At 45.1% G+C, this 18,733-nt stretch overlaps 1 protein-coding gene across 6 annotated transcripts in view; it reads right to left on the bottom strand.

The window, feature by feature from the left end:
* Positions 1-18,733, bottom strand: part of DIAPH2 (diaphanous related formin 2) — a 1,317,111-nt gene that overhangs the window by 531,431 nt on the left and 766,947 nt on the right. For all 6 annotated transcript variants that reach the window (XM_075572809.1, XM_075572806.1, XM_075572807.1 and 3 more), the window contains one exon: positions 5,336-5,575. In XM_075572809.1, the coding sequence (XP_075428924.1) occupies positions 5,336-5,575 (240 nt within the window). The remainder of the gene's footprint in view (positions 1-5,335; positions 5,576-18,733) is intronic.

Here is an 18,733-nt window from a genome sequence, read left to right as displayed (position 1 = left end):
AATGGATTTTATACCCCTTAAATCAGCTCTTGGTTAACCAACAAGTATAGGGATGATTTTTCTTGCAAGCCTATTGTTTGTTTGAGTTAATTTGATTTTCGTTTGACAGGACACTGGCTTTATGTCAGTGTGATCAGATAACTCCAAAAAGGCTGGTACTGTAACTCAACAGCAAGCAAAGCATTCAGTTACAGAGTTAATAAGGTGTTCTCAGGAAAAATGCTGGGCTGTGAAGATTCATCTTCCGCATGAAACCCTGGCTTTGAAAAGCACCTTTCAAATTATGAAAGACATGTTAAAGAAAGTACGGAACATGTTGCATGACCAACTGCTTACACATAGAAGTACAGTATTGCTAACTGGAACTGCATTATCTCATCCAGGAAGAGGCATCTAGCAAAGTCTCGCTGCTGCTCGACTTCTTTTAATGTATAAAATAAGAGAAGTTGAAGATGCAGCAACCTCTGTACACTGGTATGTTAGTGTAGCCAGCCATTAGGACACTAATGGGTTAACTTCCTTAGATTTAGATTAGTGCTCCTCACAGTAGTAGTAGCAGCAGCTTTGACTGGAGTGCAAGATGGGAGTCCCCCTGGGTGTGATTAGGGCAAGTTAGGTGACAGGAGATCCTGACCACAATGTTTAGAGCCCTTCTGCTGGGCCATAGGACTTTCACTCCAGGCAGTTAAGACAGGGCACAGGTAATAGGACTGCTGGGAAGCTATGGAGCGAGAATACCCAGTGACGCCACAAGAAAGATTGGAGGTAAAACCCCTTGGTCCTGACCTCCAAACAGGTCATCTTCTGTTATCCCCTGGGGAGCCCATCATAACACAAGCCTGCTGTGCCCGGAACACTAGGCTACACTCAGAAATTCTTAACCTTTATCTTTAAATCAAACAAAGTGTTGCTTCTTTTGAATAACAACCATTCCTTTTTCTAATATTATAATAAAAACATAAAAAGTTCTGATCCTATACGAATTCCATTATGGTCATTGCAAAACTTCCAATTGGCCACTGGAATTAATGTACTCCACGATGCATCATATGAGCTTCGCTGCGGGTGGAGTGGTCTATTTTCAATGCCACTGCCTCTGAAGAGGGTAAACCTCGTTCCAATGTCAGTGTCAGAGCCCTGTGACTTTGGGCAAACCAGTGCATCTCCCCAGTTCCCATACATCAAGTACCCCAAATTAGGTTTGTTTTAAATGGTATTGCTAAAAATAATCCCCTGAACAACACTACTGGACGATATATTATTGCATAATTAAGCCCAATATCCAGAGGCCATGTTACACCCCAGATTGGTATCCCTAATTAATAAAAGAATAGTGTGTGGGGAATACCCTTATAAAAGCAGAGATCTTCAAGCAACATTCTCTACCAGTCCTGTTAGTTATACAGACTAGAAACAAAGATTAAACTAAAATCAGAATATAGAAATTGTGTAAAGCACGGTTACACTCCCCTTCTTTAACCATGTTTATAAAGAGGGACTGGTGGTGTACTGGAGGTGAAGGCAGGAATCCCTTAACTGCCATATATTTCAAGTAGAAATAACAGTTCTTATTACCGCCCGCCGCCCGTACACAATGCATGTAGCCAGTGTATTCACGTCACTTATTAGCATGTAAACCTCAAAGAAGATCACACAATGTTTAGGGCAGGGGTGGCAACCTTCAGTCCTCAAGGGCCACCAACAGGTCAGGTTTTCAGGATAACCCTGCTTCAGCACAGGTAGCTCAATCAGTGTCTCAGCCGAAGGCTGCACCACCTGTGCTGAAGCAAGGATATCCTGAAAAGCTGACCAGTTGGTTACCCTTGAAGACTGGAGTTGGCCACTCCTGGTTTTGGGGGATTAACCCTTTGACAGGTGCAACATCATATTATTATGATAATATGATGTTACACCTGATGAAGTTGTAACTCCCGGAAACGTTGTGCGGTCACTTTGATGCTTACCTGCAAATAAGGAAATTCTTATTTTTTTACATTTCTAAGTTGAGAGTAAACGAAGATTAAAATGGCATTCATTTGTACAGGACCTTTTTCCTTAATACATTCGATTCAGGGTATCTGGTTTTGCAGCTAGGAGACTAATGCATAGCCGCCCTTTGCTGATGCTTACCCAGCGCTAATCAGCACTATTCTACACGTTAACTTACAGCGCTGAAAGAAACCTTATGGTTTATTCACGTTAATGGCCTATTTGAACAATATAGTCACCCCTACCACATGCAGCACTAATCACCTGAGATCTGACTCCAAAAGACTGGTCATGAACCCAAGGTTCAACAAAGAATCAGGCTGCTCCTCCTCCTCCTTACCGTGCACCCCACAACTGGAACAGTCTGCCGGAGACTCTCACAGACACCTCCAGTACACATACATTCAAGACTTCTGCTGTCTGTCGTGTCTGTAACTGCTACATACACCCATAAATCATATATTATCTCTAACGGTCCATGAAATGTCTGTCAATTGAATGTATAACCTCTGTGCATTTAATGTAACCAAGTATTGTCACCATAACTCTATAAATACTTTATAAATAAAAATAAATAGGCTGCAAGATAGTTTCCCGTTCTGTAAAAGTGTCTTACGGCGTAGCACTGCTTAGTAAAAATGGGCCAGAGTGCCTAATCATTCCGAAAGAATGATGAGCGAGAGAGAAAGAATAGTCCACTTGCAGGGAAGGTGCAATAATGTGGCTTAATTTACTCAACAATATGATTAAAAGAAATGCAATGTGTGTGCGGCAAAGCATTGATGCCCCTTTCCTAGCATTGCATGGGTTAATAATGATGATGACTCTGCTACCAGCTTCTATGCAACAAAGGTATTGGATTCAGGAAGACCCGCTGCCTTAAATGAGCCGCACACAACACTAGTTTTGATGAGATCTGCTTCTTCCGATCTTCCATGCAAATGTTTACTATTATTTTCCTAATGGCAAGTGCTTTGCTGGGAGCGAGTGTATTTCCCAGAAGATTAACATGCCCTGTACAGTGAATACAGCATTTGATTTAAAAAGCCTAATCTTTTTCCTCTAAAACAACTATTGCTACACTACGGTATTTCCCTGCAGATTGCTTTTATTTCATCGGAAGTTTGGCAGAGCCTCTGCATGCAATCCTTTGAGCCTACCTCTACTAAAACATGTCAAATCACTGGGCTGAGCTGCAACGTGCCTCTCACAGGAAGATGACAGATAGCGGCCCATCTCACAAGCAGAGAAAGTGCTGAGAAAGTCTACCAAGATATTAACCTCTTCACTCCTCAGAGTCCCCTGTGGCTTTCACTTAATGGCTGATGAAAACCCTAGTACAGGGGTTCGCAACTCCAGTACTCAAGACCTCTCCGATAGGTCAGGTTTTCAGGGTATCCCTGCTTCAGCACAGGTGGCTCAATCAGCTTAGTCGAAGACTGAGCCACTGATTGAGAAACCTGTGCTGGAGCTGGGATTGATTGATCCATCTGTGCTAAAGCAGGGACTCATTTAGCCACACCTGTGCTGAAGCAGGGATATCCTTAAAACCTAACCTGGTGGGAGGGGTCTTGAGGACTGGAGTTGAGAATCTCTGCCCTACATTATTATTAACAATGCAGTATAAAGAAGTTGAAGTGTTTCAGGTAATTACTGCAGATAGGTACATCTCTATATACAGAGAACGGACGCTCCTCTTAACAACATCTCACATCCGACCCTAATAGCACAGCTGCACTGAATAAGTGGTATATAATTGTATAGCATCTGCAGTGGGATGCCGCAAGGAAAATAAGATTGGCCATATCTGTACAATATATATGGTATACAAGCTCATTAGAGAAGGAGCAGTGAATGCAAAATGCAATGAACAGTGCTGAGTACCGCACCCTACTACATTGTAATTGTGGAGCAGTTTGAGAAGAGCACTATAATGACATTAAGGTATTATTATACATCTGCTACAAATACAATGGAGAGAAACAACTTGTATGAGACTTCTACACGTTGAAGCACCTCTGAGATCTAGAAGAGCGTGTGCTGTGTGTACACAAAGCCCCTGCACTGCACAGGATACTCCAAGTTGATGTGAAGCGAGTTAGTAGGACGCAGCTGCCGTTCACTTAAACGGAGATGCATGTTTAATTTCCGGCCGGCTGTGCTGGCCACTGACCACAGCATGGTTAATGTACCCTGCACAGCTAAACCAGGTTAATCCACGCTTGATTCATCGCAGGATGTGGCCACACACATCCTCTAAGCGAGAAACCAATCTTACAGCCTGTATTTACAATTCACTTTTTAATTCGGGATCCCTTTTTAATCCAAAACGAAAACAAATGAAGCCTGCAAACTGGCTCAGATTAACTGTGTCTGACTGCCTCTCTCACATAAATAACCACAGTCTGCCGGTTTAATTATGTGAAAGCTTTCGCTTTTCAATTTCACTTATGCCTTTAATTTTGCAGTGTCATTCATAATTACGATCCGGAGGAAACGGTTCCTTTTTTTTCACGCCGAGCCTTCATTTTCCATGTTGACACACAAGTGACGCACTTTTGTTGTGATTCGTTGCAGATTATTGTTTTTTTTTGTTTTTTTTTTAGAATTTGAGTTGCCAACAAGCATTTACTTGCAAGGAAACCCATTGAGTGATCCTGTCAAGGATCAAGATGATGCTATTCCGAGCTAAATAATACTTGGGAATTAATCAGAAGCCAGAAGAGCGAAATAAAGGATGTCTAAATCATTTTGGCTTATATGTGTATTATTCCGGTTCATAATTCAAAAGTCACGTCTTACTTTGCCACACCTACCATTTAAACCTGTCAATTCTCAATTCATTTTAGTTAGCGTCACTTATTTGTCTCACTGATTCCTATGATCAGAGGTCTCGCCGTCTACAATGGCGCCTCACTCATTCCATTAAAAAACATTAATTCAAATGTGGGTCCATGAAAGATTAACGTGCTCACTATTACTCTATGTTCTCCGCAGTTTGGAGAACACTTTTCTGAAGGTTGGCAAAACCTGCAACAATTTCGCTAGGACATTTGGAGCCAACAGTTCCAGCGAAACTGCCCAAATGGTTCGAAAAGTGCAAATTTGTTTTTAAAAGTGGCTTAATAGCAGCCCCGCAACGCAAGTTTATTATTTTTATAAGTTCGATTGATTTTTAAAGCAACAAGTAAATCGACAATAAAGCGAACATTCAATGAGCATTAGTCCTTTTTATCATTAAGCCAACTTTAGGATCGAAGAAAACTTTTTCGCATAACTGAAGAGGGTGACATTTGCTTAGGCTTTTGCGAAATGTGTCTAGTTCATACCAAAAAAAGAGTCTTACCTTGCCGAGAAAGCAGATGTTAAAACCTAATGACTGAGCGTTTCTGGAACCAGAGTTCATGTAGTTTCCCACGAGCAGGACCAGTTCTATCAGCTTCTTAAAGTTCTCACTCCTCTTCAGCTCCTCGCAGGCCAGCGTTACCGCTATGATGTCCGGCTTGATGTTGCTGACTTGTTCATCAAACGTCAACTTGAAGAGGATGCCATTAAGCCGCGGGCGCAGCATCTTCACTGAGCTCATCTGCGAGATAACAAATGTAGACTTTAGAACAACGGTTACAATGATATAAGACGTTGTGTTCACTTTTACCACAACTGCAATGGATCTGAAACCCTTAATCTTGTGGTCTAAACGATTCCTTATTTTAATGTTTCACATTAGTATACAGTGCTCTCTTACCCTGCACCTTACATTGCCTGACTGGACACGGTAAAGAGCGGCATTCCTTGATAACACTATAGACTGGTCACAATTAACCCACGGTGACTAAAAGAGTGACAACAACCCTCAAAATATAGCAAAGATGGAATACCCATGAATGTGTTGGCAGGTGTTCCACAGGTCTCCTAACATCCTTCTTGCACCTCATTGCATACAGTGATTTAGCTGCAGACAAGGATTCTGGGAAGTGATATGCAAATGAGCACACAGTGGGCGTGTCAGTTTGACTTCCTATTCACCTTTTTGCAGGGATTTCCTAGAGCAGGCGTGCACAAACTTTTTGCTCAGCGCCCCCCTGCCTGCTCTCCCCCACTGCTCCCACCCTCCTTACCTTGTCTCAAATGTCATGTGATGTCACATGACCACGTAGAATCAATTGATGCTGCATTGCCATAGCGACGCGTCGCCCGAACAACAACACAATGGGACAGCGCGGACTCCATAGTATAAATAAGTAATGGTTTAATATACACAAGCTAAAATCAGACCACTAACAAAAAGTCGGCAGATCATGCACATTGGAACAGAACAAGGAAATTCTATACTGTAGATCCACTGTTGTATTGTAGCTGGAGTCTCATGGACGGAGGCGTGTGACGTCCTTCCTCTTCTGGATCTAGGTACCTCCGAGAATGTGCGTCCACGCAACGGTCCCCCGGCACAGCAGTTAGTGCTCTCCTGGTTCCACAGCTCACCTTCGCAATTAGAGTAGAACAGGTTCCTAACAAACAGTCCAATGGCAATAGCCCTATGTGTTTCATCACTAGAATATCAGCGACTTCATCAGGGTAAAAGATTGGGGGGATAGTCTGCCCCTTATACAGCATATCCAAACCGAATTGTTTAATTGGGAATCCAATTACAACCCAATATGGTATGATTTGAATGTCTGTGAATAAATTGGCATAATGAAACATACAACAATAAACGAACGCAATTGGAAATGTATAATACAACTACAATCATTAACATGACAACATAAAAGGTAGCATTTGAACGGGGGAGACTTGGAAAAATTACAAAATTCATAAATAAAAATGGAAATAAAAATATAGATAAAATAAATTTCAATACCTAATACTGAAATTAATCAAATGATAAGAATGATTTTTTTAATTAGAATTAATAATGGAAAATAAAATTCAAATAAGCATAGCATTCACAAATGTGATCATTACAAAAATGCTAAATTAACTTATACAATATGTGGCATGATAACAATAAACCAGAATACAAGGAAGAGAAATTGAATAATCAGCGGACGGCAGCAAGTGCATTAAAACTAAATAGCTGTACAATGCTTAATATGATTATTAGAAATATAATTTATACTAACAAAATAAATTAAAACCAGTGTTTGAGACACTATTGGTAATCTCTAAAATGTGTATGATAAGTGTAATGTGTCAAAAAATGACATAATAATTGCCATGCATGTAATTACATTTGGTGTATTGTATGTGAATAAAATATGTGTGAAAGTGTAAAATAATATGTAAATATTTGTGTGCATATACACCTACATAATTATGAATGATTAATGTGCTCATATACATTATATGAATGTGTGAATATGATGTGTATTATACAATAAAGTGTTGCAATAAACCCTAAAGTGCAATGTAACTTATGTGAAACGAAATAATGTGAAAATTAAGATGAATTACATAGACTATTGCAATCTATACTAATGTACTTGTGTCTATACATTCATTAAGCTCCCCAGGAGACAAGGTGTAGATCCAAGAGGTCTCTCTGAGACAAAGCCTCTAGAATCTATCCCCTCCCAATAAAGATGTAGGGATAAGTTCCAAACCATAATAGTGAGATGGAATGGATCCTTATTGAGAGACTATATACCGGCGATATGTCATATTCTGATGCAATGCATGCAAATGAGTAATTAATGGCAAATTACTTTTTCACTAAACTCTAAGGCTGAGTCCCCGCTAGCGCTGAGCGCGCTGGCGCTCAAAGCATGCTTGGCGGGTGTCCTGCGTCTGCTCGTGCGCTTGACCTTGTGGTGGACCTTGAGGACTGGTGTTGACAACCCCTGCCCTACAGTATAAGAGGGTGATATTACCTTCCCCTCCACAATTGCATTGCAATTCCAGCTTAGGGCTGGTTTGTAGGAGCTAGTTTTCTTGTTTATGTTGTGCTAGGGCTGTTTAATGATAAGAATGCAATGTTGTGTATGCATACAAGATGCAGAATGCTCAGTGAGTACGGTGGTCATTCCATAGGATAACGGCAAGATCCTATTTCTTACTATTGGCAAATTCTAAGGACTGTTATATAGTGTGTGCGGCAGTGCGCGAGCGTGCCTGTTCGAAGGCGCGTGCCGCATGCTTTTTGTAAGTATACTGTGAGAGCTGTGAAGGTACAGTGTTTGTGTGTTTGTGTGTGTTTATGTGTGTATGTATGTGTGTGTTTAATTTATTATTTGTTAAAAAAAAAAAACATTGGTAAAAATAAAATATTTATTACATTTGTGCAGACACACAAAAATACAAAAATACAAAAATACATACACACATACATACACACATACACATGCACACATATATACAAATACACACATATACATACATTCAGCGCCGGTAGCAGCGTGAAAAGATGATTTTCCTCATCTTCGCCGCTGTCTGTCTGCTCCCCGCTCCCTGCCGTGCGCGCGCGGCCCTTGTATAGAAGAGCTGACTAACCTCAGCCATCTAGAACTGCCGTGCGTGCGCACGGCGTAGCACGTGGCCGCACTATAGAACGACCCTAAGACAGCATTTTGATTTTTAAGATAAGGATTCAGCCAAAGTGAAGCTGGCTACTTCTGTATACTGTATCATAGAAAACACTGAAGATGGACAGAACCCCTATATATAGCACTCTCTTCCTATGTGAGTTGATGGATGAGTTAAAATATCTTTATTTTGAAAAACTTCGTAAAAACAATGGGGTTTAAAACATTTATTAAATAGTACCAAGTTTTGTTAACTCTTGGGGTTGTTTACTCCAGAGGAGTGTCAATAGGATATTAAAGTCCAGTGTTAGGGAACTCACTGGCCCTAGTGTCCCTCATATAGAGTGATTGACTAGAGATTGGTGTTTGTATGGGAGCGATAGTCTTGACCATATATGTAGTGCCACAGTAATTGAGTACTAATTGGTGCGCTAACACAAGGACCTGTTACTGTGCTGCTAGATACTGCAGCCAGTAGTATAATATTGATTCGTTATGTGCAAATCTAGGTAGTTGTGCACCAAATGTTGTTCACTGACGCCAACATTAGGATTAATGGTGCGTGAGTGCAAGAAATAGACAATAGTATTGTAACGTGTGAACCCAAGATCTGAAGTTGCAGATCTAAAGTTAACACTAGTACTCAGGAGGTTAATTACTGATAATATTGAGGGCACTGCTGGAACTCCTGTATATTCAGATACGGAGTTCACTGCTAAGTTCTGCACCTTGTAGGGTAAATGTACAGGTTAGCAATATAAAACCTTTTCCTAATTGGTGCAATACTACTCCATATGTGGTAGTAAACTGGCACTCCAGATGTTAATAGCTGGACAGGATACCGTTTGCTTGCAAATTGAATCCTTTAACTCAATGTAGTGGTAGGATGCTAGCAATAAAGTAATCCCTTAGTATAGATAGTAAATTGCCAGATATAATTGTACAGTCCCTTATAGTGGCTCACAAGACCGTCAGGTCTATTTTGAGCCCGTAACTGTGCAGGAGCAGAGCCACACTGACTCTTCTTAGTTGCATAGAATCAGCGTCCATGAGCGAGGGCTCTGCGCGTGCACGTGATTGCGTGGTGCCGACGCGCGCGTTTCGCGGATATGCTTTCTCAAGGCTAGTAATCAGGGGGTGTCCCATGTCTCCAGAAGGTATTTATGGCTCTTGGATTGAACTAATGTAACCCCAATACTAGGTAGCGCATGTGCACGGTGAGGCTGGTATATGTTAGAATTTGGAGCCAGCACTGTGAGAGTCTATACTGTGAGAGACTTAGAAGAGCTGTGGCATGCTGCTGAATTCGTATTCGCAAATTGCTTAGGATGTTTAAACTAGTTAGAGTTATTGATGAATGGATAGTGGCTCTCACTAATGTGCCACTATGTTTAAGAATGAAATAAGAGAGGACACGCCCCCCGATGGTGAATGGCAGCTTAGAGTGAGAGCTCCATTCTACCCGGTGCATTATACTGAAAAATAACAGTTAAAACGCTATCGTTTCCTTACTAAACAGAAGCGCAACATACATCAACCTACAAGGATGGCTTCTACCAAAGCAGTTCGCAGAAAAACGCAGCCAGTATCTACATATTTTCAAAGTAAAGGTACAGCTAAGGCCGGGACTCCTGATTCCCCTGTGCAGCTGCCAGCAGCAGACCCTGATATGGACACCTCCGCAGAGGAGCAGGATGACATGGCATTGATGAGGAGGAAAGACATGAAGGAGTTTTGCTCCAACATGCAAAAGTTCTTCAAGGCAGAGCTCTGGGCATTAAGGAAAGATGTGGATGCCCTGGGGGAGCGTACGAGTACCCTGGAGTCTAGGGCAGAAGAGAACACCAGCGCCATATCCCAGACACAAACGGAAGTGTCCACCCTTAAAGATCAAATCAGAACCCTGGAAGACAAGATCGAGGACGGGGAGAACCGCGATCGTCGCTGCAATGTCCGCCTGCGCGGGGTGCCAGAATCGGTCACAGACCCGGAGGACTTCGCCACTGGGTGGCTGGGGCATCTGTTCCCAGATCTGACAGAAAGGGACTTAATGCTGGACAGGTGCCACAGGGCACTCAGAGGAAGACCCCAGCAGGGGGACCCCCCCAGAGGCATCGTTATGCGGTTCCACTGCTACCGGACAAAAGAACAAACATGCAGAATCGCCAGAGAGATGAAAACAGTGGAGTTTGAACGCATCAAATTCCAAGTATATCAAGACCTGTCCCCCGCTACCCTGGTAAAAAGAAAGGCAATGGCCCCCATAACTAGAGCGCTCCGGGACAAAGAGGTGCGCTACAGGTGGTTGTTCCCATGTGCAGTTCTGGTTGTGAAAAACGGTGTTGCACAAACACTAAAACATGTGGAGGATAGAGAGGGATTCCTTCGTAAGGTCCTTGGCTTCCCGCAAAGCCCCCCTCACCTGGTAGCTGCTGAAGATGGCGCCCCCTCAACCTCATGGCGTGCAGCTAGGAGCTCACGATCCGCAGCTAGAGTTGTGGAGGATTCGCCGAGCTCCACTTAAACTCTGCTCTACCACCCCACTAAACAACTACATTCTCCCCCAAACTCCCCAGCAGGATCCTCTAGAAGGCCATACCCAAGGGGTGCTTGTCCGGGAGCCTCCATCGACCCCCCCACAGGGATCAAGAAAACTTTCAGCCCCCGCAGGTATACTCACTTTTTTCGCGGGGCGGCCATCTTCTCCTGCCCCTTCCCCGAGGCGAGCGGGAGCAGCCCTGTTCTTCACGGGCTGCCTCAGTGACGTCAATGGCTCCCGCGAGAATAGAAACAGGACGCATGCATAGAGGGACCAAGTGGCGACGGCACGGGGCGATGACGTGGCCGAATCCCTAGATGGCGCCAGCGGGGCCACGCCAGCATCCGGGCCCCCCCCCCTCTGGGAGCCAAATATGTCCCCGAACCGGCGAGACCCAGCAACTGGACACACCGGGCGGCGCACCCGGCGATGGGACACGTCCAGGGACAATAGGGGCGGTATAGTGACGTCAGGGGGGGCGGGATAATGACGTCAGGGTGGGCCGGACCGGAGCGCAATAAGAGATGGGACCCGCAGCAAGGGAACCCTTCCGAGCCGTCCCGGTCCCCTTTGGCTGCGCAGCTGACTGCACGCGGTGACGCGTCGGCCACTGGGGGATACAGGAGAACTGTGTTCCCTGGCTCCGGCACGTCGCGTGGTGTGGCTGAGGACCGGGAGGGGGGGCAGCGGTGGGGGGGGTAACGGGGATGCCTATCTGTATATGTGTCTGGGTGTCTGGATACCTGTGTGTGTGTGCGTGAGTGCCTGCCTCTGTCTGTGTGTGTGCATGTGTATGTGTATGAGTGACTGCTTGCCTATGTGTGTGTGGGTGTGTGTGAGAGTGCCTATGTGTGTGTGAGAGTGCCTGTGTGTGTGTGAGAGTGCCTGTGGGTGTGTGAGAGTGCCTGCATGTGTGTGTGTATGAGTGCCTGCATGTGTGAATGAGCGCCTGCGTGTGTATATGAGCGCCTGCGTGTGTGTATGAGTATGTGTGTTGCTTGTGATCAGCAACTCCAGCCCGAGCCCGTGGAGGGAGGAGAGGGGGAGAGTAGCGGGTCCCTCCGCTCAGGCCATGCCCCCCCTGCCGCTCAAGCCTCCTGCTCCCGACCACCTCCCGCTCCAGCTCCCGTTGCCTACAGATCGCATATCGCGGTCGGTGAATGTCAGCACCCCGCCTGTCGGCAGTGCGGGAGCGCTGACGGAGGGAGCGGGACCTTGACCTTAGAGTGTTGAGGGAGTGGGCTGGTGGGCGGGGGAGGGGGGGTGCAAATGCACGTCTGGGCCATCCGAAGGTTGGGGAATCGGTGGCTGCCTCCCGCTTAACCCCACAGGGGAACCTGAAACACCATAGGGAGATAGGACTAACGTCATCGTCATGTGCGCTAATGGCCCCTCCGCCATCTTGGATGCCGCTATGTGGTTACAATACATGCAGACCACCCACACATTAAACGTTCACCACCCACACATTAAAACACAGAGGCACTTAAAGGGGGGGAGTCCGGCACCCTACCATAGAGAGAGTAGACATTCACACATAAGAGGATAATGAAAACTAGGTAGCTGGTCCTCTGGGCTCCTCACCAACAAGAGTGGTCGGGATTGGTGCTACGAGGACCGCACAATAGGAACCCTTTGGGGGGGGCACAATGCTCCTTACAACCTACACTCACATAGAGGGCAAAAATAGGAGGAGCAGGGAGAGGTGGAGTTTAGGGAGAAATTCAGTAGGTAGATGTTATGTGATTGAGAGTTTTTTATTGCTAAAGTTATAAGTTATACTGTTATTTAACTGTTGTCTGTTTAAAGGAAAATGCGCCGGCGGGACAGTTCCCTGATCGGCGTGTATGTGTCCTCCGCTATGATCCCTACAGAATAGGGGTCGCAAACAAGTCCCAGGAAAGCCAGGACCCAGCAGGCAGGGGAGATCCTGTCGTCAGTCTGGGCAAAAGAACCCATCCCTTGGGGGCTCCTGGAGTGGGCTCTTGTCTTCATGTTCCTATTTGTTTTTTGTACATTAGAGTATTTGTTGTTTTGTGTCATGAACCCAACCCCCTCTGTGTTGACCCTCATGTGCTCCTCCCAGTCCCCCCCTCCCCTCCCCCTCCCTCCCCGCTGCCTCCCACTCCCTCCTTACCCCACCCTCAAATACCTGCCTACGAAAAGGCGCCCTGAAGGAAGTGAGCGTCCAGCCCAACACATGGATTTCACGGGTAAGTCAAGCAACATAGTGATGCGCGTAGTCACACACAGCAATAAATGGCGTTGACTTTTATATCTCACAATGTGCAGGGCTTTAACAACCCCACTAAATGCAAACTAGCCTTCACAGATTATAAAAGAAAACATGCGGATGTGTTGCTCCTACAGGAGACACATTTCAGCAAAACCAATACTTGATAAAGACTTCTCCCAGGTTTTTTCGGCCTCTGCTGAAGTCAAAAAGCGTGGAGTTGCCATCCTATTCCGTAATAGCATTCCCTTCGAAGGCCTGATAACCAAACGGGATAACGATGGCAGGTATATTATAATAGTAGGAACTATTAGGGGACAGAAGATCACAATCGCTTGTATATATGCCCCCTGCGAAAAGAGTGCAATCTTGGTTGCGCAGGGAAGCGTGGTCTTAGCAGGAGACTTTAATATGGTCCTACAACCTCACATGGACAGATCAGGTGGAGTTACCCTACACAATAAAGGAGCAGGTATATCCCTACGCAGATGTCTCAAATGTAACCAACTAATAGACATATGGAGAGAGCTACATCCAGCAGATAGAAATTACACATTCTTCTCGCACCCACATAGCTCATACAGTAGGATTGATTACTTCACTGTGTCCTGCCACCTGGTCCCCAAGGTCACCCAAGCGGAGATCCATGATATTTCATGGTCCGACCACGCACCCATAGAGCTCCGGTGCAACAATATTCAAACAGGTAGACCAGGAACGAACTGGAAGCTAAATGAATCCATTCTAAAAATTCCAGAGATCTGTGATACTGTGGGTAATGAGATATTTCAAGGTAAATGTCTGTCTCCTCACATCTGGTCCTCTGGGAGGCGCATAAAGCGACTCTCCGAGGTACCCTCATAAATATCACAGCTAGACGAAAAAAAGAGAGAGGCAAAAATTGTCACGCTCCAAATTAAATTACAAGCTCTCTCCACCAAGCATAAAAAGAAACTAGATCCGCAAACCCTACAAGAGGTAAAAGACACTAAAATTGAATTAAACATGATATTAACCTCCAGGGCTGATAATTCATTGAGTTGGTCAAAGAGGAAATTTTACGAAAAAGCAAACAGGCCAGATACGATGCTGGCCCGCATGCTGAAAGACAGGCAAACTAAATACAACATCCAAGCTTTACGCTTAAAATCTGGTACCCCTACTTCCAACCCCCAGAAGATAGTAGATGAATTCGGCTCCTTCTATGAGACGCTCTATAATGGGGAGAAAGTGGCACATAATCCTAACACGAGCAGTAAACTAAGAGATTTCCTGGCTAGCTCCAATCTGGTGAGATTGACAGAATCAGACAAAGCCGCCCTAAATGCCGACTTCACACATGAGGAGTTGACACAGGCCATTACGGAACTTAAACCTTCAAAGGCACCGGGGCCAGACGGCTTCTCAGAGTTATACTACAAGAAATTTATCAAGTTGCTTGCCCCAAGGTTGCTCCAAGTATTCAACGCTATTTTAGCGGGAGCCCCCATCCCCAAAGAGATGTTACAGGCGTCTATATCAATCATTCCTAAGCCAGGGAAAGACCCACTAGATTGCAAAAGTTATAGACCCATATCACTAATCAATACGGATATCAAGCTGTATGCTAAGTTGCTGGCCAATAGAATATGTCTTATCCTACCCAGACTTATACATCCAGATCAGGTCGGATTTATCAAGGGCCGACAAGCCGCAGATAATACCCGTCGATTTATAGATCTGATAGATTTGGCCACTAATGACACTGCTCAAAGTATGTTGTTATGTCTGGATGCCGAAAAGGCTTTCGATAGGATAGACTGGCCCTACCTGAAGGAGACGCTTGCGGCATTTGGCTTTGGAGATCGGGTGAGTGACGCGATTTTATCGCTGTACTCTAACCCCACCGCCAGGGTTGTGAATCAAGGCTACCCCTCTCGGCCCTTCCAAATTAAGAGTGGTACGAGACAGGGTTGCCCATTATCACCCCTCCTATTCGCCCTCTGTATCGAACCCCTGGCGGAGCAAATCAGAGGAAACCCTGACATCTCAGGGTTAAACGCATACTCCCAAACCCATAAAGCGGCCCTGTACACAGATGACATCCTCTTGATGATCACTAAACCCCTCACTTCACTACCGAACCCTATTTGACCTGCTGAACCGGTTTTCTAAAATTTCCGGCTTCAAAATCAATCAGTCCAAATCTGAGGCTCTCAATGTCAATCTCCCCAGACACATAGAAAAATTATTAAAACTAAACTTTAAATTTCACTGGCAACACAAATCTATAAAATATCTGGGTGTCCACATCACCAGAAACGTCAAAGAAATATACGACGCAAATTACCCCAATCTAATCCGGACCCTAAAATCAGACCTACAAAAGTGGACATCTAAAAGGATCTCCTGGATAGGAAGAATCCATAGTGTAAAAATGAACTTACTCCCCCGTATCTTATATCTCTTCCAAACTCTCTCAGTGCCACTCAGATTGAAGGACCTGCACTCACTTCAATCCGACATCTCCAAGTTTATATGGGGAGGTAAAAAACCAAGAGTCAGCAAAATCAATATGAAAAGGCCGGTCTTGGCTGGGGGCCTAGCGGTACCCTGCCTGTTATCATATTACAAAGCGGCACAGTTGAGCCAAATTATACAATGGCAGTCGGACCCGAGATCTAAGAGATGGGTCGAATTAGAGAGTGCAGCATGTGAACCTATAGAATTAAATAATCTAATCTGGCTCCCCAAAACAGTGCGAAAAGGCGCTAATATGCCGCTATCCTCAATGACCAACTCATTGTCAATCTGGGAGGCCACAAAATTTAAACATTCCCTCACAACGACACGCTCCATGATGTCACCCCTGTGGAACAATTCCGAGTTCGTGTCAGGCCTATCGGTAGGCAATATATCAATTTGGAAAAAGAAAGGTTATAATCGGATTAAAGATCTGGAAGGCCATGACAGAAAAATTAAGCCGTTTGATCACGTCAGATTAGAAAAAGAGATCCCCCACTCAGAATTCTTTAGATACCTCCAGATCAGGGCGTTCTACAACAAATTTGCCCCGTACCCACCATTGACATCCTTCGAAAAGCTCTGTCTGGCAGAGACCGACACAAAGGGACTTACCTCGCAGCTATACAGCGAAGTGATCAGTTCTATTGAACAAGCCCATGAGATACCCTCATTTAGATCATGATGAGAAGCAGACATCGGGGAATGTCTGGAAGACGAGGAATGGAGTGCTATTTTTCTAGCCACAGCAAAGTGTTCCATATGTACCACCCTCAAGGAGAACGCATATAAGGTCCTGATGCGATGGTACCTTAACCCACTAAAATTATCAAGGTTCGTGCCGGGATCCTCCCCGCTGTGCCCACGCCAGTGTGGAGGATCAGCAGACCTGCTACATATGCTGTGGTCTTGCCCGCGGATCTCCTCATTTTGGGAGACAATTAGACTTTGGATACAGAGACTGTTTGATCTCACTATTCCCCCAGATCCGTGGCTGTTTCTCTTGAACAGACCACTAGAGGGTCTCTCTAAAGCTCACAATAAACTTATTGCTCACTTTGCAATTGCAATGCGGTGTGAGATCGCAGCACTATGGAAAAGCTCAGACATACCAACCATCCCAAAAATTCGGAATCGTATTTGGTTTATCTGCCAGATGGAAAAGTTAACGAGTCTGGTTAACGACACTGGCGACAATTATCTAAAAGTCTGGACGCCTTGGTTGGCACAGACGGACATCCCGGGGATAGAAAGGACATCAATCTGGCTATGATAGTTTTCAGGTCCGTTCTCCTTGGGAGAGGTGTACTACACCCATGCTCTGCATCGGATGACCGAATTCCAGCCAGGCAAAACACCTATAGAGGCCGCGTAACAACTCTAAGACACACTCACGATCACTAACACCCATCCCTACCCCCATACTTCCAACACCCTCTTCCCCCCCCCTTTTTTTCTTCCTCTTGGTTCAATGTTTGTGTACCGGTTTGTCCGTCCGTATGGTTGATTGTTTATCGGTCTCCACGTTTGTTTGTCTACCCATGTAGTTGTCTATCTGTCTATGTATACGTCGTCTGGTTGAGTCGTGTGTCAGACGGTTAGCCGATTGGGCAGTTATTGACTCGGTGACAGCATGTACACCTGATCCCCCCCGATTAGTAGGGGGGTATGACACCGTAATATGGACTCTGGACTGCGAGCCGTGTCTCGATACCCCTTTACACTGCTGACACACTTAATTGCAGTGCGGCCAGATCCGCAAGCCGGGAGATTTCCCGGCTTGCTAGTGGCCGCCCCTCGGCGTGCCGCGCGTCATAGACGCGCGGTCACGCGTCTTCGGGAGCCTGCGCCCCCTGCACGCGCGTCCAGGGCTCCCCGAGGGAGCCCTGGTGTCCCGCGATGTGGGGGGCGGCGGCAGGGGGTTCCGGGGGACCCGGTGGACCCGGCAGCGGTAGGGAGAGCGCCCCGATCGGAGGGCGCTCTTCCGCTGCTTCGGCGCGCGCCTGTCACCCTCGGGCGTGCGCCAGGCTACTGCTGCGGCCAAGAACGGGCAAATGCTCGAATAAACTTGGCCGCAGCAGTAGGCTCACCAGTCTGACCACAAGTTGAAGTTCTATTCCACTGATATTAGTAGAGTTATACAATGAGAATCACCATGACATAGTGTATCGTGTAATGTATTGTACTGTATACTATTATAAACTAATAAAATTAAGATACAAAAAAAAAAAAAAAGAATGAAATAAAGTGAATAAAACAATTTATTGTCTGTTAATGTGTCCTTAATGCTTAATGCTTGTCATAATTAAATACTATGGTGGAAGGTATGACAAACTGAGACAGGGAAGTCGGTCCCCAAACAGGGGTAACAGAGCGTACCTGTTGTGATGGTTTCAATGGTTTTAACTTTGATTAACTGAGAAATTAAATGAAGGGACTAAAGACAAAGCCTTCGTTGAGGCCTTTTGGTGTTAATGCTTGTAGGTTTTAGATCCAACGGGCTTTCTTCTGTAGTAGCACTGTGTCTATATCACCTCTCCTCTGACCTAGAGAAAATTGGTCAATGCCTATGAATTATATGGATTAAGTATTTCCATTTTGGCAAGAGTTTATGTGTCTTGCCACTGGTGTGTCTACAATGTTGCGTATGGTACCTATATGTTTCAGTACATGCTGTTTGAATTGGCGTTTTGTTTTGCCTATGTAGATTTTACCACATTTACAGAGGCCTTGGTATGTTACTCCAAAGCTTTGGCAATTGATGAATTTCCTGATCTGATAAGTTTGGGAGTTATTCCAATTTTGGAAAGTTTTAGTGGTTGTGATGTGTTGGCACGCTTTGCAATGTTGGCATGAGTAGCTGCCTTGTGGTTTAGGTGGTAGCCATGATCGTATGGGTGTTTCCATATAGTGGCTGTGAATTAGGATGTCTTTAAGGTTTTTGGCCCT

Source organism: Ascaphus truei, chromosome 16, assembly GCF_040206685.1.
Source record: "Ascaphus truei isolate aAscTru1 chromosome 16, aAscTru1.hap1, whole genome shotgun sequence".
In the NCBI taxonomy this organism is placed as follows: domain Eukaryota; kingdom Metazoa; phylum Chordata; class Amphibia; order Anura; family Ascaphidae; genus Ascaphus; species Ascaphus truei.
The sequence above is the reverse complement of the archived record's forward strand: the minus strand, read 5'-3'. Positions and strand labels throughout refer to the sequence as shown.